Here is a 23124-nt window from a genome sequence, read left to right as displayed (position 1 = left end):
GCAAAAAATTGGATGTCCATCATTCAGGACCGGTGGGTCCTCAACATTGTATCCCAGGGGTACAAATTTTATTTCCATTCACTGCCAACCCCAAGCGGGTTTCCAGACCTTCCTCCAAACTAGTGAGCAGAAGCTCATAACCAAGTACTTTCCCTGCTCAATATCAGAGCTATTCAGCCGGTTCCAGTAGAACAGAGGGGTCAAGGATTCTACTCCAGACTCTTCCTGGTACCCAGGAAAGAGGGCTCTTGGCGCCCAATCCTGGATCTTTCCATTCTCAACACCTTCCTGGTGGTACCAAAATTCAAAATGCTTACCCCGGTACAGCTTCTTCCTATGCTAACCAAGGATGCCTGGTTAGTCACCCTAGACTTAAAAGAAGCCTATCAGCATATCCCCATAAGGGAATTATGCAGGAAGTATTTATGTTTCAGGGCAGGGTCTATGCATTTATCAGTTCTCTGCACTTCAATTTGGCTTATCAATTGCGCCCAGAGTATTCACAAAATGCCTGGCTCCAGCCATTGCATACTGCAGGGAGAGAAATATCCAAATTTACCCATACTTGGATGACTGCCTGATTCAGGTGGACAGTCAGGAATTGCTGCAGCAGCACCTGACATTTGTGAAAAACCTTCTCACTTCCTTGGGGTATACCATCGATGAAAAGAAATCAAAACTGGTACCCAGTCAAAAGATTGTATTCCTGGGAGCAAGCTTGGACACAACTTCCCAGATGGCATTCCTCACCACAGAAAAATAAGTCTATCTGACAGACTACTTCAAACAAATGGCCACCAGAACCCAGCTATCTGCAAGAAAAATACTGCAAGCCCTAGGGTTCATGGCCTCATGTATGCTGCTGATTCCATATGCAAGACCTGCATATGAGGAAACTCCAATGGTACTTAAAAAGTCTTTGGTGCCAACATTTTCAGGACCTGGCAACAGTCATTCCTATCATGTCCAGTCTAAGGACAGAGTTCCTCTGTTGGGCAGAAGCATGCATTCACAACAAGGGACTGCCATTTACGCAACCCTAAGCCACCCAGACCCTAACCACAGATGCATCAGATTATGCCTGGGGGGCACACATTCTTTCCAACAAGGCACTTGTGTGCTGACTTGGGGGGTTTACACTCCCAAGTTGTTTTGATATGAATATTTATTAAATTAAATTTTTCGGCAACTTCCACTGGTGCTGGCCCTTTATTTTGGTTTGGTTTGTCATTTTGGGCCTTGGCATTTGCCATACCTGCGAGGAGTTTGGTTTGGGTGTTCCGTTTTTTTGATCTTCGTTGTTGGCGTTGGATGGGGGTTGACAAATACATCAGAATAACAGCAACAGATTTTGTTTTACCTTTGGCACTTTGGATAGATCGATATATGGATTCATTTTATATTTTTCAGCATTTAGTGAAGTTTGGTATGACGGCTGTTTACAACCACGTTTGGCATTTTCGTGATGGGATCTAGCGATTATTATTCTACATTTGAGGCGGCTTACATTTTGTTCTTTGGACTAATTGTGAAGGAGGCGCATTTGCTGCGAATCTACCAGATTTTTGGTACCACGCAGTCTACAGAGGTGACTTTTTACTTTATAGCTATTTGGCTGTACAGCGGTTTGTTTACAGTCTTTGGTTTCAGCTCTTCAGCTGTTCATTTATATTATTTTGTGTTTTTGTATCAAGAAAAGTTTTTTTGCACTAAGCAAGTTTTTCTGTCAAACGGCTGTTCATGTTCGGGTCTGGATCTGACTGAATCGTTATATATATTTTTTGCCTACGACTGTGTGGGAGGCACAATTCCTTGGTCATTTATGACTATTAGGGATCCTTTGGAAATTATAAGCTTTAGGATTTTTTCATTTGGTGTGTGATACCATGTCTTGGAGGTTGTTCATTCATTTTCCTTTGGGGACATTTTTCATGTATTGGCTTCAAGAATATCACCTGTGACATGGTCTGGGCCTAAGTTTTTCCATTTGCTGAACTGGGGGACAGTTTTGGTTGTTCCTATCAGTTTGGATATATACCTAACAACATACTTTTGGTCTCTCTTTTTTTGTCGGGACAATTTTGTCACAGTTTGTGTGTTTCTTGTAAAATGAGCCCTTCGTTGTGACTGGGTTTGGACAATTTGTGGCATTTTTCAACCAATAACATTTCTTTGGTTTACTGGAATTCAGCAAGGAACTGTTTAATTCTCGGTATACATGATGAATGTCAGAGCCAACTTTTAGGAGCATTAAGGGCATGCTATTTTTTAACGTTCTCATGATTTATTGCTGTTGGGATTATATTACCAGGCCTATTAATGATTTAGTTACATTGTGCTGGTTCAGGATATATTTACAAATTTATCATTTTGTAAATATTATTATTTAGGCTCAATACTTTATGGGCTTGTTCAATATACTGCCGTTTATTGACTAATGCTTTCTAAATAGATTGAGCAGTTACATTTATTGGGTTCACTTCCCATTTAGTATTTGGTATATTTGAATGTTATGTGAGTAATTTAATAATATGTTCTAGTAGTGCAATATTCCTTGACAATTTGATATGCTCAACTGTCTGTTATATAATGTTATATGAAAATCATTCTTATGTCTGAATGTGAAGTTTGCTTCTATGATGACAGTTGGTTCTGTCCCTCATTATATTAACTGATAGGGTGATGCTTTTCAAACCTGTTTAATTTACAGGGCTCTGTGCACAGGATTGTACCCATTGGGTTATACTTTTTGCTGTTGGGATTAGCAACTATCTTTTTATTATATATCACATGGCCATATGAGACCTTTTTTCCGGATTACTTATTGGTGGATATATGATTTATATCAATGTTTTGTGGAATTTGAATTGCCAGATACCCAGGGGAACGTAGTTTTTTGAGGATTAGTCTAAAGGAGTGTATGCTCTTTTTCTTTACACAAAGACTATTATTGCTCCCTAGTATACTGTTTATATGATCGAACTGGAGAACGTAGTTTTGTGTTACACGACTGGTTTATCTCCCATAAGGACTATTATTGTTCCCCTTTGATTTTTGTCTGGTTTTGCATACTTATTGCTGATCAAAAGGATTAGATATATCTGTTTATATAATCATATAACCAAATATTTTATTTGGGTTAAATTTTTAAATACTTTTCTTGTTGGCTATTATAGGTACTTTGACCATGTGATAGAATATTTTTTTTGTTTTTCTTACTGCTCCTATTCAGCAGAGTTGTTTATATTTGAATAATAATTGTTTATGATTTATAAATAAGTATTTAATATTGAATGTTTGGTTCATCTAACTACCATTGTGTGCATCTTTGGGCACTCTGACTCTGTCTATATTGATTCTGAATTGCATCATAGGTTTGTTATGGATTTGACTGGCATCATCAGGGGTTTATCGTCCGACAAGGATGATTTACAAGTATTTGGTCTGGGTGACATTGCCCAAGGTTCTTCTGAACCCAACATACTTGACCCTTCAATTCAATGTAACTTGGCTTTTCAAAGATTAACCAAGGAGATGAAAGGGCTCGGAAGCAATGTCTGGCGTTTGAAATTATTCAAAGCATACCGCACCAAAGATATAGCCCCTAGAGCATGTGTGAAACACAAGGGCCCGCGGGCTGAATCTGGCCCGCCTGGACGTTTTATGTGGCCCGCAGTACATCATCCCTGTGTGCCTGAATAGGTCATACAGCAATTACTCAAGTGCTGAAAAGAAGTGAATGGCAGAGGAGTTGTATTCTTTTTTTTATTTTTTTTTATGTATTTATTTGGAAGCTTACATCTTTTAGTGGGGAGTGCTGTTATAAGACGTGCTGTGTCAGTGTCAGCCCTGTTTGCCTGAATGGTGCGTAATGTGGTGGCGAGGAGAGTGATCGTCAGATGGCTATCAGCGTCATCCCTGTGTGCCTGCATGGAGCACCACTACCCAAAGCTTTTTCATTAGCTGTCGATGAAAGCACAGACAATGCTGATACAGCGCAGTTGTCCATCTTTATACGAGCAGTGAAGACGGACCTCTCTGTCACTGAGGAACTCTTGGGTGTAGCTGCAGTGCATGGGACGACAACAGGGAAGGAAATTTTTGAGGCGGTAGAGAAGTCCATAAATAATATTAATTTACCCTGGGAAAAGTTGGTGGGGCTAACTACCGATGGCGCACCTGGAATGTGTGGAGGAAAAAAAGGCTTGGTTGGACTAATGAAGGAGAAAATGCTAAATAATGACTGCCACGCACATCTGATTACCTATCATTGCATTATCCATCAAGAAGCTATGTGTGGTAAGGTTCTTGAAATGAGTAATATAATAACCGCAGTCACAAAAACAGTAAACTTTATATGAGCACATGGCCTGAATCATCTCCAGTTCCAGCTGTTTTTACAGGAGGTAGGTGCAGAGCATGGAGACGTGCCGTACCACACAGATGTAAGGTGGCTTAGCAGGAGCAAAGTCCTCAAATGATTTTTTGAGCTCAGGGAGCAAATCGCTCTTTTCATGTAAAGTAAAGGAAAGCCTTTGCCTAACCTGTCAGATCCAACCTGTCTTTGTGATTTTGCTATGATGTGCGATTTAACAGAGCATCTTGCCCAACTGAATCAGAGGCTGCAGTGATACAAACAAGTCATCTTGAAGGTGTCTGATATGATCACAGCATTCCAGCGTAAACTTCTCTTATGGAAGTCCCAACTAGAACAGGACAATCATGCCTACTTTCCTGTTTGTCAGAGTATCTCGGGCTCCTTATCCACTGCTTTTCCTCGTGCTCGGTTGGCTACTAAAGTGAGCCGGTTAATTGATGAGTTTGATCAGCGCTTCTCTGACTTCAGAGCACAGCACTGTGGCTTTGACATCTTTGCCAATCCTTTCACAGCCGACATCAACAGTGCACCCCATCACCTTCAGATGGAGTTGATAGAACTTCAAGCCGATAGTGGCCTGAGAGCAAAGTTCCAGGATGTCCAGATAGAGGACTTTTACCGTCTACTACCCCCTGAATTGATGCCACAGCTAAGACTTCATGCTGCCCGTGTTATGTCCATGTTTGGGAGCACCTATCTGTGCGAGCAGATGTTTTCAATAATGAATCTAAACAAGAACATGCACAGATCACGCATCACCGATGAAAACCTCCACACTGTTTTGCGGGTTGCCACAGCACAAGACATAAAACCAGACATTGACTCACTGATCAGAGGAAAACGGTCTCAGACATCTGGCCAGAAAACAAGTAGGTGAGCAATTTCAAAACCTAAATTTCAATGTATTAAAAAAAACTATTTTTGAACTTATTTGCTTATAGTACACTTAGTTTGTTTTGTGCTTTTTGTTATTTTCAGAACATGATTAATGCACCTTGCTAAGGCACAGAGTGATGGCGCTGATGGAATTTAATGCACCAGGATGGCGTGAGATGTGGTCTGTCAGGATGATAAAGTATCTTTACTTCTACTAGTCTTAGTAGATATATAGATATATCTTAATAAAAAAATGAATACAAAATTTGGCCTGCGACTTAGCCTATGTGTTTTTATTTCGGCCTCTTATGTGATTGAGTTTGACACCCCTGCCCTGGAGGCTTAAGAGTTAGAATACAGCCTTTAGTCCATCAGGCTGGTGATATTTTATTGGATGAATGGGGCAAAATCCATCAAAACACATCTATGGATTTTGTAGAACTATTAACAGGGTATTATGAATGGGCAGTTGATAATGGGATTAAGTCAGTGGAAGAGCTTTATCTTGAAATCAAAAATTTTGAATCCCTACCCAGCTACATGGAAGGTTTGGACTCATTGGGTTCTAATTTATTATCCTTAGAACAACATTTAAAGGACAAAAAAAATGAAAAAATTTCAATGTGATGTTGGGGATTATCAGAGAGGTCAGCCCTTTATGCCCTATAAGAGTCCCTTGGTAGGGAGAAACCCCAACAAAACAATACCTGCAAAATGCAAGATACCTGAATCTATCCTTAAGAAAACACGAAACAGTGTTAGTTTCACTTCAGTAGATGGCAACCCCTTTCTACAGTCACCAGCCCCCAAAAGACGTAGTACTGGTCACCCTTTAGGGCTAGGTCCAGAAGAGGGGGGAGGAAACATAGGCAACACAAACACTTTGGAGGAGATTCTCAAGGTGATGACCAAATGTTGAATGCATATAACAACGTACATAATATATCTTCTGTGGAACTTTCTCAGGCCCAGCTTTCTGTACTTAATAAAGGTCTAAGTTATGTTCCGGGTTTTTTTGTGACTGAGGATTTATTTGCATCTGATGTTATTTCTTTTTGCAGAATGATTAATCTTAGAATACATTTCAACTCTTAATACCGGCGGTACAGAGGTTAAATTATTTAAATTTCAACATTCCAAATTTATGCCTCCTATGTCCAATCGGGTGTCTCTATTCCAACCTGCTGTCCTCAAGGATCTACATTACAATTTTAATGGGTATGATATCTGCCATCACAATCTCTCAAGGAGTGAATAATCAGCTTTGGAGGATTTGAAACTTGGGATAGTTACTATCAGGAAGCACAGAGACAGCTGGGAGATGCCAGGCATTATATGCCTATGCCCCTTGATCCAAGTAATAAATTTAAAGTCGAAATTAATCGGTTTCTATCCCAGGCACAACAGGAAGGTATTATTACACAGTCAGATGTATACCATCTTACGGTTAAGGATCCTAGATTACAATACATTTACTTCTTACTTAAAATACATAAGGATCCTCATTGTCCACCAGGAAGACCAATTGTTTCAGGGAGGGGGAGTTTAACTGAGACCTTGTCTGAATTTCTCACTCTTAAACCTCTCCCAGTTTATATTAGATCACATATCCAGGATACCACCCAATTCCTCTCCAGTACTCCATTGGAACAAGGTTGGCTTCTCTGCACATTAGATGTACTGCCTTATACACCAATATTCCACAATGGACAGGATTAATGGCCGTACCATGTTGGTTAGACCTAAGTGCTTCGTATCCACCTGGTTTTAACACCCTTTTAGTCTGTATGACTGAACAGGTCCTTACAAAAAAAATGTTTTACTTTCACGACAATGTTATTGGCAGTCACAGGGAACGGCAATGGTGGCATCTTTTATCCTGATATATGCAGATTTATTCATGGCCTACCTGGACACCGAACTGATCTATAATTCCAATCATAACATCTATTTGGCTGAAATAGACATTTGGAGACTATGCCTGGATGATTGTTGGCTGGTATGGAAGGCGGATGTGCCTTATGTTTGGAGTTTGTGGAATATCTTAACCAAAATAAATGGGGCATTGAATTCAAGGTAAATTTTGATTTAAGACAAATCACCTTTCTGGATGTGACCATTACCAGAAATGAGGGTAATACTTTGATTACACAGATATACAGGAAATATCCTCAGTATAACTCATTACTTCATGCTAGTAGTCTTCATCCTCCCCATGTGGTACGTAACATCCCTAAATCTCAGTTTTTGAGAATTAAACGCATTTGTTTTGACAACAATACCTTCCTTAAATACAAGTTGAATTTGGCCAACCATTTTCACAGTAGGGGCTATAAAGCAGGCAAAATTGCTATGGCTAGTAATTGGGCTTCCCCACAAGCCAGGGAGAATCTTTTGCAATATAAAAACAAGGACTGGACGTTACAAGGTAAAGATGTTTTGAGAATGATCACTACATATGGACACAATACTAAACCCTTATTGGATATTATTCAGAAACATTGGAACATTTTATCAGACCCCAAATCAGCATCTAAGGTAGGCCAGAGATGTTTTTTTCTCCTTTAGACGGGGAAAAATTTGGGGCTCAATTTTGAGCCACTATAACCATACCTCTCAGGTTCCTGTTGGACATGCACAACACACATTTATGGGTGATAAATTATGTGGTACTTACCCCTGTGGTCATTTCACACACTGTGCCAGAGTTTTTAAAATCAAGGAATTTACCAGTCCTAACACCAATAGAGTCTTTGACATAAGGTTTCTAGCCAATTGTGTTTTGGATTGGGTTGTTTATTTGGCCTCTTGTCACTGTTCAGCCTTCTATGTAGGCCAAACATCCAGACCATTATGCATTAGAATTTCGCAACATATTAGCGACATAAGGAACCATAAACCTTCCAGTGCACTTTATAAACATACACTCAAGCACTCTTCTGCTTCTTTTCATTTTACAGTTATTGACAAAGTTACAGGGGACAGATCCCATAAAAGTGGTTGGCATACTATTCTAAACAGCAAAGAAAGAAAATGGATAATTAAATTGAGGGGTCTTTTTATCCCTGGCTTGAATGAACATCTTTAAAGTATTTTCAATGGGTATCCACTAGTGATTTGATGGATATTTCTTTAAGATTTCCTTAACAGGAATTCATTATGTACTAATTATTTAATTGGTATGTGCTATTTAAATCATTATTCTGACATGAATTTTGGTATTTCTATTTTGATTTATGCACTGAAGAAGGCTATTACAGCCGAAACCGGTTTGCTCCTTTCCAACAGGGCGCTTTTGTGCTGACTTGGGGTGGTTTTCACTCCCAAGTTGTTTTGATATGAATATTTATTAAATTTTATTTTTCGGCAACTTCCACTGGTGCTGGCCGTTTATTTTGTTTTTTTTTTTCATTTTGGGCCTTGGCACTTGACATACCTGCGAGGAGTCTGGTTTGGGAGTTTGTGATACAGACATATGTATTCTGAGATAGCTTATAAAGCAGGTGAGATTTTTTTGGAGGCATTGGCCATAATGGGAAGTCCATAGTCAAGTTTAGCTAGAAGGACTGCTTTGCCTATTGCAGCTCTAGCAAGAGCAGTGGGATAAGGAAGACTTCTCATGGCTCAGAAGAGGAAAGTGTTAAGTTTGATTCTAGTTTTGTATATGTGGAAAGGATTGGTCTAGCCAGATCCCAAGGTGTTTGAAGGAGGTTGCTATTTCTGTAGGATGGTTGTTAATGTCTTTGATAGTAAGAGAGTTGAGGGATTTTCAGTTTGTGACAAGTACCAAATGGCATATAGTTTTAGTTTTTGTAGGATTAAGTAGAAGCCTGTTTGATTAGCCAGTTGTGGAGGGAGTGCAGGTCTGTATGAAGTTTGCCTTGAATTGCAGAGTTAGAAGGGTTGGATCTGTATATAATCATATTGGTTGCTTAAAGAATCAGAGGTGTATGTTAAAGGTCATGTGGCAGTTTAACGAAGAGAGGGAAAAAAGTGGGGGGGGCTACAGAGCCTTGCAGTATGCACATATGTACTTGGACTGCTTCAGGTAAGGATGAGCCTATTTTTGACTCTAAGAGGCTGTTGGTAAGGAAGTCACTGAACAAAGCAGTAGCTTCTTTGCTGATGCGTTTTCTCTAACTTGTGCAGCTGGATGTTTTGGTGAATTATGTCAAAAGCCTTAGTGAAGTCAATGAAGGCAGTCCCACTCAGATTGTCTTTGTCCATGTTTGGTAATGTTTCATCAAAGAGGGTTCATTGTGCAGTTATGGTGTTACAGCCAGACTAGAATCCATGTTGCTTTGAAGTTGGACAATAGTCTTGTTGGATGCAGTTTGTGAACTGAACGCATCTGATTTTTTTCTAAAATTTTACTTTTGGCGGGGAGAGTGGAGAATAGTGTGTGTGTGACATTTTGCGTTTCTGTTTGGGGAGTGGTTTGATTAGAGCTGTTTTCCATATGTGAGCCATGATGTGAATTAAGCAAAGGTTATAGATGTGAAGTAGAGGAGTGATAAGGTAATCTCTGAAGAGAGAAATGTACCATAGACCAAGGTCCTCTGATCCACGTGGTGCTTAGTATAGTAAGAGAATGAAAGATTTTGTAAAGTGGGCACTGCAGTAGGCAAAATTTTACAAAGGAAATTGGGAAAGATGGACATGAGTGCCAAACCACAAAACTTTGACGTATCCATAGCAAACGTGAGTGCCAAAGTAGTAAATAAAGTGCAGAACAGTAGTAATAATAGTGCAAGATACGTGATGATTTCACAGCAAGTCTGCAGTATTTCCAGGCAGTAGACATTTAGTCACATCAAGTTTACAGCATGACAGGATGGAACAATATCACAGCAAGGCTTCAACATAGCAGGGCTGTAAGCAGTTGGATGTAGCAGAGCCTGCAGTACATGAGGGCAGTAGTCATTGGATCTAATTATGCAGAAGTGACTGATGTGGTTTTCTAGGCAGGTAGCTGGAAACTGATGCTGTTTGGTTAATACTCAGTTCCAGCACTAATTTTGATTTATTTCCAGGCTTGTATGTAAGTACGGAATTTATAATGCAAAGCATTTGTTTGACTTGAGTGTTAATGGCTGACATTTGTTAATGTTTGTTTAATTATTGTAATTTTTTTAGTTGTGTAGGCATACCTGACACTTAAATTTAATGTTAACTCTTTGATTGCTTCGTTAGTTGTTTTTCTTGAAAATTAGTTGCAGTGCTTAATTTCTGTAGGATAATTGAGCTTCTGGTTACTTTACTGGGAAATATACTGGGAACATACAAGCACAAAAATTCCTGGATTTTGAAAACACAAACTTCCTGGACCAGATAGTCAGTATACCAACCAGGGGTGCAAACATACTGGATCTGGTCCTCACTAATGTGGGAGAGTGCTGCACACCCCCTGCTCTAATGTCTTCCATGGTAAGGTCAGACCAAAAAATGGTCTCCTTTGAAGTAAAAATAAAACCATGACCCCCAGCTAAACCTGGAATATTCAGGAACTACTCTAAGGCTAACCTCCTGCTATTAAATGATAACGTGGCAAAATTTCAAGCCACCATAAGCCCTGAGAACACTTCTGCCTATGCAGAACTTTTCACAGAAACCTTGTATAAGCATGTTAATAGTACCCACCAGGAGGAAGTCTCTGAAGTCAAGGCCAAATGTCAGTGGTCTCTGGCTGACAAAATGTGTAGATGATTGCAAATTAAGAGCTGTCCTTGAATCCCACACTGAAACAAATGTTCTCCAGAAGGGGTTGACACAGACAAACAACTGGTGTCAGAGCCATGGACTAAAACTAAATACCAAGAAATGCATAATAGTGTCCTTTGGGAAGTCGTCCACCCCTGGTAACTCATATTGACAACACACCCCTTAGACCTGACCCAGTAATCAGGGACTTGGGGTCAAACACAGTAATATAGCCTTTGACAGTCACCTGTCTGCAGTAGTGAGGAAATCATTCTATGTTGAGCAACTTATAAACAAAGGTAAGTGCAAGGAAGTCATTGTTCCACTGTATTTGGCATTCAACGTGCCTATCATTGAGTACAGTGTCCCTTTGATATATACCTAACTAGGCATATCCAACAATCGTAATGCCCACAGAGGTTCCTCACTAAAAGAATACAGGGCATAAGTAAAATGTAGCTATGCAGACCGCCTCAAGACCCTATTCCTGTATTTTGTCTCCTACAGTTTTTTGAGGGGAGATTTATGCCTGGCATGTAGGGCATTGTCAGACCCCACTCTGTTGGACCTCCTGCATATCCACAAAACAAACAGCACCAGAATTACCCATTCTAAAGACTTGAATCTTGCCTGTAATATAGATAGGACCTGCTGGAGAGACAGGTATGTGTCCCAGAGACTACCCTGTTTATGGAACAGGCTCCCCATCCATGTGAAGGAGAATTCCTCCCTAACCCAGTTCAAGTGCAGCTTGATTAATTGGATGGGGAACAGGAAATTCATCCCTGGTTTGGCACCTGTGTGTCTGTATTATGTAAAAGCTTTATCTCCTAGGCCCCTGCTTGTAAGTGTTTCATCTCCCAAGCCCCTGCTTTATCAAGGGTATCAGAACTTGTCAGAGATTTGGGATGCATGGCTAGGCTTAAAAAGGCCCTTGAGGTCATTAGGCTAGAAAACACCTATGAACCTATAAGTATAGAACTAAGTAAAAAAACAAGCCACCCTGGTGTAATCACAAAACCAATAGGCTGTATGACAGAAAAAAGAAAATCATGTAAAAAATTAGAAGGTTTAGCACCCAGAAGGATAAAAGCACTCTCATCAAATTAAACAAACAACTCAGAGGACATATAAAGTCTACCAAAGCCAAATTTTAGGTAAATATGGCCTCCCAGGCCAAGGACAACCACAAGGCATTCTTGAGCTATGTTTGCAACCTCAAAGGCAATACACAGCTGTGTGCAGAGCTCATTGTAAATGGAGCCACCTATACTGAGCCAGACAATATAGCCAATCTACTGGCCAATAAATTCAGCTCCAGCTTTACCCCTCTCTCCCCCTCAGTCTTTCCTCTGGAAATACCATCAAATATCCCCTGCTGTCTCTAGGGAACATGTCCTTAATAATTTCTCTAAGGCCAAGAAGACTGCATCAGTGGGCCCAGACAGTATCCCAGGATGCCTTCTGAATATCATGAAACATGACCTACCAGGGCCTTTGGAATTACTATTTAAATGTAGCCTCCAAACAGGCTTCATTCCTCACGAATGGAGAACAAGAACAGTCATCCCTCTGCACAAAGGTGGGCCATCTACAGACCCTGGAAACTACAGACCCATACGTTTCACTAGTCTAATATTTAAAGCCATGGAAAGAATTATCATGGAAATTATCAATCGTGATATTGGCACTGGACTCAACCAAGTTTGGTTTTGTCAGGGGTAGATCATGCCTACTCAACCTGGTGGACTTCTTTGAGAAAGTAACCAAAACAAAGGATGAGGGCAAACTGCCTTGACCTAGCCAAGGCATTTGACACAATACCCCCTCGGACGTTGTTGATAAACTCAAGAGGTTAGCTATAAACTCCTGTGTCACTCTGTGGATAGCTAACTGGCTCACAGACAGGACCCAGGAAGTTAGAATTCGGGAGTTCATCTCTACAAAGAGGCCAGTCACAAGTGGAGTCCCTGAGACCACTCCTTTTTGGCATTTACTTCTCTGAAGTCAAGGCCAATGTCAGTGGGCTCTGGCTGACTAAATTTGCAGATGATTGCAAAGTAGGAGCTGTCATTGAATTCTACACTGATACATATGTTCTCCAGGAGTGGCTGACACAGACAAACAACTGGTGTCACAGCCATGGACTAAAATGAAATGCCAAGAAATGCATAATAGTACCCTTTGGGTAGTCATCCACCTCTGGTTACTATCATACTGACAACACACACCTTAGAGTTGACCCAGTAGTCAGGGACTTAGGAACACATATAGATACTAATATAGCCTTTGACCATCATGTATCTACAGTAGTGAGGGAATCATTCTGTGTTGCGCAACTTATAAACAAAGGTATGGCATCCAAGTCCAAGAAAGTTAGTGTTCCACTGTATTCGGCATTCATCAGACCTATCATTGAGTATAGTGCCCCTTTGGTATGTACCTAACCAGGCATATCCAACAGTTGGAATATCCACAGAGTTTCCTCACTAAAAGAATACAGGGCATAAGTAAAATATCCTATGCAGACTGCCTGAAGCCATACTCCTGTATTCTCTCTCCTACAGCTTTTGAGGGGAGCTCTACACCTGGCACACAGGGCATTGTCAGACCCCACTCGAATGGATCTCCTGCATATCCACAAAACAAACAGCACCAGAATTACCCATTCTAAAGACTTAAACCTTCTCTGTGATATAAATAGGACCTGCTGGAGAGACAGGTATGTATCCTAGAAACTACCTCGTCTATAGAACAGGATCCTCATCCATGTGAAGCAGATTTCCTACCTAACATTAATTCAAGTGTAACTTGGACAGTTGGATGGGGAACAGGAAATTCAACCCTGGTTTGGCACCTATGTCTCTAATGGACACAGGCAACCTGTAAATGGTTCATCTCCTAGGCCCCTGCTTACACTTATCAAGGTTATCCGAACTTGTCAGAGATTTGGGATGCATGGCTAGGCTTAAAATGGCCCTTGTAGTCATTATCCTCGTAAACATTTATGAACCTATAAATTGTGTTTCTTCTTTTGGGTGCATTGAGACTCCTATTTTCCATTGATCTAGTTGTGTTTTGCCCTTTTTTCTTATCTCTTGAGGCTTGTGTATCTTTAAGATGACAGACACTCTGGGTTTAAAAGTCATGTCAGACTGACTTTAACAGGAGGTCTGTGTTGACTCACCCTGAATTATTCCATTAAGTTTGTTTGAAGATTTTCAGAGCTGTCCTAGGGAGATATGGTTTAGGTATCATGGCCTTCCCTGTCTAATTTTGATACTTTGGCAGCCAGAACTTAGATCTTGTTGTGGTGGACAGGATGTTTTCCTCATAAGTTGTCTGGGGCTTATGTGTGTATTCCAAGACTGATCATAAAGAAACCAGAAATAATATCTGATTTGGGTGGTGCTGGCAGCCTTGCTTTTATTACAGAAGCCTGAATGGATAAAAACTCAGAACTCTGCTTGGGTTTTTGTATACCCCAAGGTTATGAGATAATTCACAATTCCAGGTTTGGACATTCGGGTAACGATGATTGTGGTGGACTGTTTATTCTTCATAAACTTTGTTGTCCAGAATACAAACTTGATTCTAGCTCCTTTTAATATGTGCTTATTGCAAGAATAAATTGCAGATATCTCCAGGTGTACCCTCCATGAGATTATTTCAGAGTTTTTCTGCAGGAGTTCACATATTTCATTGTGCCAAAGTTGATGATGACGTGGGGTTTGACATGGAACTCCTGAGTTTAGTGTCAGCCTTTGGCTTTACTCTGGTTGTATCTAGTGCAGTTAATAAATATGGCCATTCATTTGACTGTATCTTCCAGCTTGGCCTAGAGGCTGGGGCTTTGGTCGTGGAGCTATTTTCCTGGTCTGGCCATATTTGTTGTCCTCCGTAGTTTTTCTACCATTTCCATATCCTGTCAACATGGTCAAGTGCAGAGATCTTGAAGACAGTTACATATAATACTCTATCCTGTTTATGACCTGCTCGATCTTGCTATTCAAGCAGATCACACAGATTATTTGGTTGCAGCCTATAATCTCATCATAATGAGTGCAGTGGTTTAATTTGTCCCAAAAAGTGTATGCCTCAGGACAGCGACACACCACAAACCATGTGTTTAACCATAAATTGCAATCTCTGTGCAGACTGGGGTGAAGACTAAAGTGAAAGCAAATTTGCTCGAAGGAAATTTTGTTTTGGTTGAGCAGTATGCTCTTTACCTGTTTGAGAGCTTTACTAAGAGTAGATTTTATTTCAAACAAGATCTCAATAGTACAGAATTGTCCTGCTACACTCTTTCAGGTTATTGACAGGCTGTGCAATCCAGCCGGGCATCCCATAAGGTATTTTCTATAGAAGAATACGAGGAGGCAGACAAATTCTTTGCTGGTAAGGTTGCAAAGATGGGAAGGTCTGTTTCTAAGGGATCATTCAGTTTGTACAGGGTATTTTAGTCTACTGCTGGGCTGAGTTTGATTACATCAATTATGATGCCTCACGAATACACTTAGCTATACATTTGACCTGTTGTGCATTAGATTCATAGTTCATTCTTTCTTGAGATATGGGACGTTTCCAACTCTCCAACCATCCTTGGTTTGTTGGAGAATTATTGATCTGTCTCTATCCTTCCTTTTTATTGGAAAGGTTATTGAAATGGTCTATGCACTGCTGTATTCCTTTTTACTCTCTCATTAGCCGTTAGACCTTTGTTATTTGGGTTTTAGATCAAGGTGCACTACTCAGACAGCACTCATTTTGTGCATTTTCTGATGGCAGGCTATCAAAAGGAATACTCAGTCTTGGTCTAACTTTGAAATTGAATATGGTGATTCATAGAATATTGATTGTGCACCTAAAGAAGCACTGTTGGATAACAGGTATGATTTTTGGACTGATTCAGCTTGTACCTTTTTAGCTGTATATAGTGGGTGCTGTCTTGTTTAAATTCTTTAGATGCTTGCTTACAGACGTGTAGTGTACCGTAGGGCTCAGTCATGTCTCCCTTATTGTTCACTGCATACAAGGTGCGTCTCAGGGGAGTCACTGTAAAGAGGGATATTTCCTGTCAGTCATATGCTGATAGAGGGATATTTCCTGTCAGTCATATACTGATAGAGGGATATTTCCTGTCAGTTATATGCTGATAGAGGGATATTTCCTGTCAGTCATAGGCTGATATTATTCAGCTTTGCCAGTCTTACTCTCGAAGTACTGAGCTGGATTTTAACTCCCTTAGAAGACTGCCTGGAATGCATTCTTGATTGGATGAGCTCAAAACAACTGAAAGTAAATCCAGCCAAGACTGAGGCTATACTAGTGCATGCCACTGTTCATCTCCTTCAATGGAATTTGTTTCTTGTGTACGTGATCGTGGCTTTATTCTTGATGTCAGGCTCACACTTCAGGACCAGGTGTCAGTGGTTTTCAAGCCAAGTTACCTTCATCTTGGGAACATAGGCTGCATAAAGCACTACTTGCCGAAATTGGAGTTGTAAATGTACTAGTGTTCTCCTGATTAGATTACTGTAATGCTCTGTACCTAGGACTTTTAGATTATGATTTGTCATACCTGCAGTGGATACAGAACCCTGTAGCTTGTTGTGTGGCATTCGAGAAATATCCATATTACACTGATTCTCTGTAATCAACACTGACTTATTGATGTGGCTGTCTGCGTCTTTAAAACTTTGATGCTCACCTTCCATGCTGTACATGATCTTGGTTCTATCTGAAGAAGCTGTATAAAGTTAATTTTGTATTTGACTTTTGACTAGTATTTAGATGTTTGTAAACATTTTTTATTCTTTGTTTTATTTGCATTCTCCAGGCTAGCTTGAAAAAGATCTAACTGGATCAGTGTTATACCCAGGTTAATACATTTATTTATTTGTTTATTTAATTTATTTCACATTTGTTAACCGGGTTGGTCACAGCTGAGTTACAAAAAAGAACCTTTTCAGTGAAGACCTGAGAAAAAAAGCTCCAATAACTTCTACAGCAATAAAAAATAAAAAGAAACATACATAAGATAAACTAGAGTACAAACAGAAATGCCGGTATACAGAGCAAATTATAGTTGTTACATAAGAAAGTGTGAGTACTAAAAATATAAGCATATAAACAGTTTAGTCACAGTGCTGAAAAGCTAGCATGTTATAATATTTACAAGAATTAGAGGTAATACCAAGACAATTCAATTCAAAGTAAAAACAAATTAAAATATAGTAAGTCAGTCCAGAAAACCATCATCTGTTGGCTCAGAAATTGTTTGTCGTCATGCATCATGTAGTTAGTACTGCTGGAAAATAACAGGTGTAAATAATTTAATCTTCTCTCGTGAATGGTTTGTAGACAGACATACATAGACATAGAATATAATTAACTATTTTATGTTATCATAGTACACTTTACATACATAAAATATTTTTATCTTTTGTGTTGCTATATTTCTAAGAGGTTTTTTTATTGTTTGGGATTTTAATCACTTGAGGTGCATATAGTTTTACTCTTATTTAATCTATTATTTATTTTATATATTTTTGTAAACATGTTATAATTAATAATTATTACACAATTAAAAAGCATTTACCTGGTCGCACAAAAAGTGGGACATGCATTTGGTGTACACATTAAGTATTTCATTGCCTTCTTTGAGTTCAAGACATATTGAGTCCCTTTCCAAGCCAGGAACAGGATCTTTGCAATCAGTGCTAATGATGAATGCCCCAAAAAATTATGATATAGTTGAAAATCCAAGGAAATAGTCAATCCATAGACTAATGAAACACTAGGCAAATTCTTTAATTAAAGGTTACTGTGTTGGGAATTTGCCTGTTATTTTATAAGGATGAATACCTTCACATTCCAGTCTGACATGTGCATACTGATGCATGAATTGGCAAAGCATCTGTCTTCTCAAGACGCCTTACCTTTTGGTACATTCTTGTGCCATTCCTGGCCCCATTACTGCATTCCTGTAGAAGCATGGGCACTGTGCAATCCCTTACCCTGATAATTGGTTGACAGCAGCTACCTTATGAAACATCACTGTTATCAGAACTATTTCTCAACACTCTGGGGATTGTGGTCAGTTTTGCTCAGTCATGGAAGCGGTTTGTTTTTCTTTTGTGAGTGTGTATATGTGTTTGTGTTTGGGGGGATGCTTAACTCTGCAATATCTTTAGTATTGCCTTCTTTAGTGAGAAAGCAGACCATATTGTCCTACTGTAAGAATGCAGTCCCAAAAAAGTAAAGTTATTCATAAAACTTTTCTTCAGATCCTCACCCTGATGATAGCTGCTTCTTCAGATGCACTATGAACAGCTCATCACAAAGGCATCTTTTTAATAGTACTGCTAAGTTTCTTTGGGGGATGCAGGAAGGGCAGCAGCCCACCTGAATTTTGCTGTGAAGACTGGCTTTTACACTTGCTATGTAGACGGCACAGTGGTGAAGTGGATAGCCTTATTGCCTCACAGCAAGACGTTCTCCAGTTCTATTCTTGGTTGGGGTGCCTCCTGTGTAGAGTCTGTGTGGGTTTCCAGGTGTTCTGGTTCCTCTCACATTCCAAAGACATGCAGTAGATGGTTTGGAGACTATAAATTGTCCATAGGCGTGAGTGTGCATATGAGTGTGTGGTATGAAAGAATAGCCACAGCAGGGCTTAGCCACCTGGTAGTGGGAACCTTGGCTCGAGGTGATTGTCACTGTGGAAATGATACCCCAGTCCCATGCGAAACATGGGAAAAGGGGTTGTGGATGAATGGATGTTCTAAACAGTGGCTTTTATTTCACTTTCACTCTATAAAAGATGTGTAGATTGCTATCCTTTCATTACAAATAATCCCTATTATTTAACTTTCATTTATTTATGTTTAATTCAGTTTAATTTTGTTTTTCAGGTAAGTGCAGTGATGATTGCAAATGTTAGCTTCTATTGTTCACATTGCAATCATTTGTTTGCAGTCTTTATTTTTGTTGCAATTGATCATAGATAAAACAGCTCAATGCATTGTTTCAATCAATTTAATCTATGATCATTGGTAATACACATACACACGCACACAAATAGTATGTGTATATTTGTGTGAATGTACTTTATGCCTCGCTGTTGTGGGCCAGGTCATGACTATGAAGGGGCTTGAGTGGACCAGTTCAGTTACCCAGTTAAAACATTAAAATCAACCAACTCCCAGAGAGGGCAAGTTATTTGTGCAGACAACAATTCTATACTTCTATCCACTGGACAGTTCATTTTTTTTAGTCTGAGCCTTTTATGTATTTCAGAAATTTTCTTAATCCCAGTACTTAAAGGATCTTCTATGTCTTCCTTTCTGCTCATCTTTTTGTGCGACAAAAAACTCTGATAGAAGGGATCTGCCCCTTTTTCATCTTGGTGTCATTAATAAGAATACAGCCATGATGAATCAAAGGGGGGAGCCCCAACAGTCTGAAATGGATGAAAAGGGCCTTGATGATGTATAACCTTCAAAGCAGTAGAGTTATGGTAGGTGTGACATAACCAATGTTTTTACTAGTAACCATTGTTGCATCCATTGTTGCTATTTTTCACTTTATATGTATACTATGGCTAGCAAATTTGTGTGTATTAATATTTTCTGTAATTGTTGTGGTCTCTTACTGTAGGAGAAGAGCGGGCTTTATGTCTGATCGATGTTAAGAAGGTAAAACAGTCACTGTCCCAGTCCCATCTGCCTTCTCAGCCTGAGATCAGTCCTACAATTTATGAGACAGTCAAAGGATGCCACCTTTTTGCTGCTGGCAAGGTAGGAATAATGGACAAAGAAGATTTTAGACATTTGGCATATTTTAACTACTGAAGAATACATAGATCATTGTATGTGAATAAGTACTGCACAGGTACTTAGGTGTAAATGAAGTTTGTTGGAGCTCGTTTTTTTTTTTCCAGCTGTTCCTTAGGTTAACCTTCATTACAAGTGAATACTGACTTTGCATAGAACAGACAACATGGTTTGGAAATTCATAAGAATTATCTGGGTCCATATAAGGCTCATTACTGCAAAAAAAAAAAAAAACACATGTTTGGGATTGTGGCCAGGGGCAGACATGAGTATTTGGAAAAATGTTTTCCAGAAGTCAGGTGCTCAGTAGGTTAAGTGAGTGCCATATATTAACAATACACAAAACCAGGTAGGTACTTTGCAAAATGATAATTCAATAGTTTTGAGATTAGCGGACAAGGGAGGTCTCATTGTTATTATGGACTATGAATATTATGTCGTTGAAATGAAAAAGATGTTGCAAGATACAAACACTTACAGGAAGGTTAATATGAATGAGGTGGATGTATTCATAAAGAGAGTGAACAATGCATTATATGCATGTTTATTAGAAGGTGCTATAAATTTTGATTTATATGAAATACTTTTTGATAGATGAGCCGAAAATACTTAGTATCCAGGGCCTACCTAAGGTCCACAAGGATCCTAGGGAGACCTCCCTTTAGACCCATTGTTCCTGAGAATGGGTGGTGCACAGAATGTATGTCATTTTTTGTTGAAAAACATTTAAGACCATTGGTGGACCAAAATCAGTTTGTCTTAAGGGACACCCAACGCTTCTTAAATGACTTGTATGTTTCTGTGAGTAACATTTTAGATCTTTCAGACCTCATCTTAGTAACGTTGGATGTAAAATCTCTTTTTACCACCATACCTAATCGAGAAGGTGTAGATATATTTTTTTGGATGAGAATAGTGACTATGACAATGGTTTCAAGGATCTTTTGTGTTTGTTTATGGAGCTCATATTGGGGAACAATGTCATGATGTTTGGGAATGAAATATTCCTACAAAGAGATGGAGTAGCTATGGGCACTTCCAGTGCCAATAGCTATGCTAACATAGTTATGATTGTGTCGGAAGCAAAGGTAATTTTACAATCTATGTTTTGTGGAAGCATCCATTTTTACAGGCGATTTGTGGATGACCTCTTCATTTTATGGAGAGGTACTGGAGATCAGCTACAAGAGTTTTTTGAATATCTAAATAACTCTACACCATGTTTGAAGTTTAGTATTAATAGTTCTCCTAGTGACATTGAGTTTTTGGATGTGCTAGTAGCCAAACAATTTGATAACACATTCAACACCCGGATATATAGGAAGGATTGCTATAGAAATTCTTATCTCCATCGTCAGAGCATGAACCCAACACACGTATTTAAGAATGTGATGAAGGGACAGGGCATGTGGGCATCCAGACTAAATGCCAGTGAAGTGGGGTTCCAGGATGAATTAGCCTATTTAAGGGGTAGTTTTATGGAAAGAGGATATAGTGAGCCAGAAGTTGACAGAGCGCTACAACCCATTACAGCCTTACATACAACTAGGGCTAGACCATATTTCTCTGAGAAAGTGTGTTCTCAGAATAGTACACTGGTGGAGAGACAAAATCATCTTTCCACTGTTAGGTTACCTGTTACCTACTCTCGTAATGTAAGACAGATCACCGACATTTTGCAGAAACATTGCTAAGTCCTGCTGGTAGATGCCAAAGTGAGGTCCATCGTAGGCGGTAAACCGAGTTTCTTGTATAAAAACAAGAAATGCCTAAAACAGTTATTGTGCTATCTGAGAATAGATAATGATAAGGATATGATGCAGGTATTGTCCATATATTGACTCTAGTGGTAGCTTTGTTCACCCAGATACAAGTACAGAGTGGAGATTTAAAGTGTATGCAACTTGTAATACTTATCATCTTGTTTATTTAGCCTACTGCAAAGTGTGTTGCTCCTATTATGTGGGCAAGACTGACAGGAGATTAAGGGACCTGGTTAGGGAGCATTTGTATGCCATCAGTACCCGATCTGATACCAGTGTGTTAGCTAAACATGTGAAAGCCACGGATGAGACACACATTTGGGGAGATGTTAGGAACCTAACAGAAACATCAGAGATGAAATGGATAATTAGGTTTATACCATATATGGGTAAGGGGCTGAACGATCGTGTATCCATTAAACCAGCCCTTAAAGCTAAGAATCCTTGTTTATAAATATAGGTCTATATTTTTGCATATGATTTAGTGCAGATTTTTTAGAAGGTTATGTGTTCCTTTTATTATACTTTTCATACACATTTGTTTTATGCACATATTTGCAGGTATATTTTTTAAGGCATTCATATTCCTTAATTAGTTGAGTGGTTTTATTTTTTATGGTTTGTATTTAAACTCACTGTTTCTACAATGTTTTGTCTGATGAAGCAGTATTTTGTTGAACTGCGAAAGCGCTCAAGTATTAAATGTTCTTTGGTCTTTTTTTATACATTCAAAGAATAATCCACGACCTTGAAGAAAGGAACCGGAACTCTGCTAAAGTCCACAAGGCTGTATTTTTATTTCTGAAGTATTCCAAAAGTCACAGATAAAATCACACAAGCGCTTTCGCTCAGGCAATCCTGAGCTTTATCAAGTGAAAACAAATTGCAGTGTGCAGTAACCTCCATTAAATAGCCTGGCAATTATACAATTAATTAATTAGTAAATCTAGTACTAAGGTGTGGTGCTTTAGAGTTGGGTGTTAAAAAAGTTAGTCATTATATCAACTCAAAAAATGAAATGTTTGCAATAACATATGCACTTAAATAAAAATGACTAACCATAAAAAACATTTTAAAATGCCAGTTTCCTAGGTTTCAGAACATAAAAGTCTGAAGTCTGATTGGGGTTGTAGATTGTTAAAGAATATGCTTAAAGATGTGTTTAGATTGTCAGTGAATTGTTAAAAAATGTTATGGTTTGTATTTAAACTCACTGTTTCTACAATGTTTTGTCTGATGAAGCAGTATTTTGTTGAACTGCGAAAGCGCTCAAGTATTAAATGTTCTTTGGTCTTTTTTATACATTTACAGCCATTTGTTGGTCTGCCACGTTTTTGTGCTGCATGATTGCCATGTATTGTTCAGTGGGAATTAGAGGGCTGCCTGAGTATAAAAGAGCTTGACTCACACCTATCTCAAATATTTTTTGCTACCCAAACTAAATTGTGGATCCACTTAAATTAGCTGTTCTTGGTGTTCACTGCAGGTGTAGTATTTCAGCAAACTTAAGAAAAAGTTTTAATTACTCCCTTCTTGCTGTGGGTAAGTTATGTACATGCTGCATGTATAT

At 39.1% G+C, this 23124-nt stretch overlaps 1 protein-coding gene across 1 annotated transcript in view; it reads left to right on the top strand.

The window, feature by feature from the left end:
- Positions 1–23124, top strand: part of CIT (citron rho-interacting serine/threonine kinase) — a 3433971-nt gene that overhangs the window by 2712736 nt on the left and 698111 nt on the right. The window contains exon 39 of the mRNA XM_044069760.1: positions 19616–19755. Coding sequence (XP_043925695.1) covers positions 19616–19755 — 140 coding nt within the window. The remainder of the gene's footprint in view (positions 1–19615; positions 19756–23124) is intronic.

Source organism: Protopterus annectens, chromosome 4.part0 (genome assembly GCF_019279795.1).
Source record: "Protopterus annectens isolate FY-2018-M chromosome 4.part0, PAN1.0, whole genome shotgun sequence".
NCBI classification, from domain to species: Eukaryota; Metazoa; Chordata; order Ceratodontiformes; family Protopteridae; genus Protopterus; species Protopterus annectens.
Note: the sequence above shows the minus strand (reverse complement) of the source record. Positions and strands in the feature narration are given on the sequence as shown.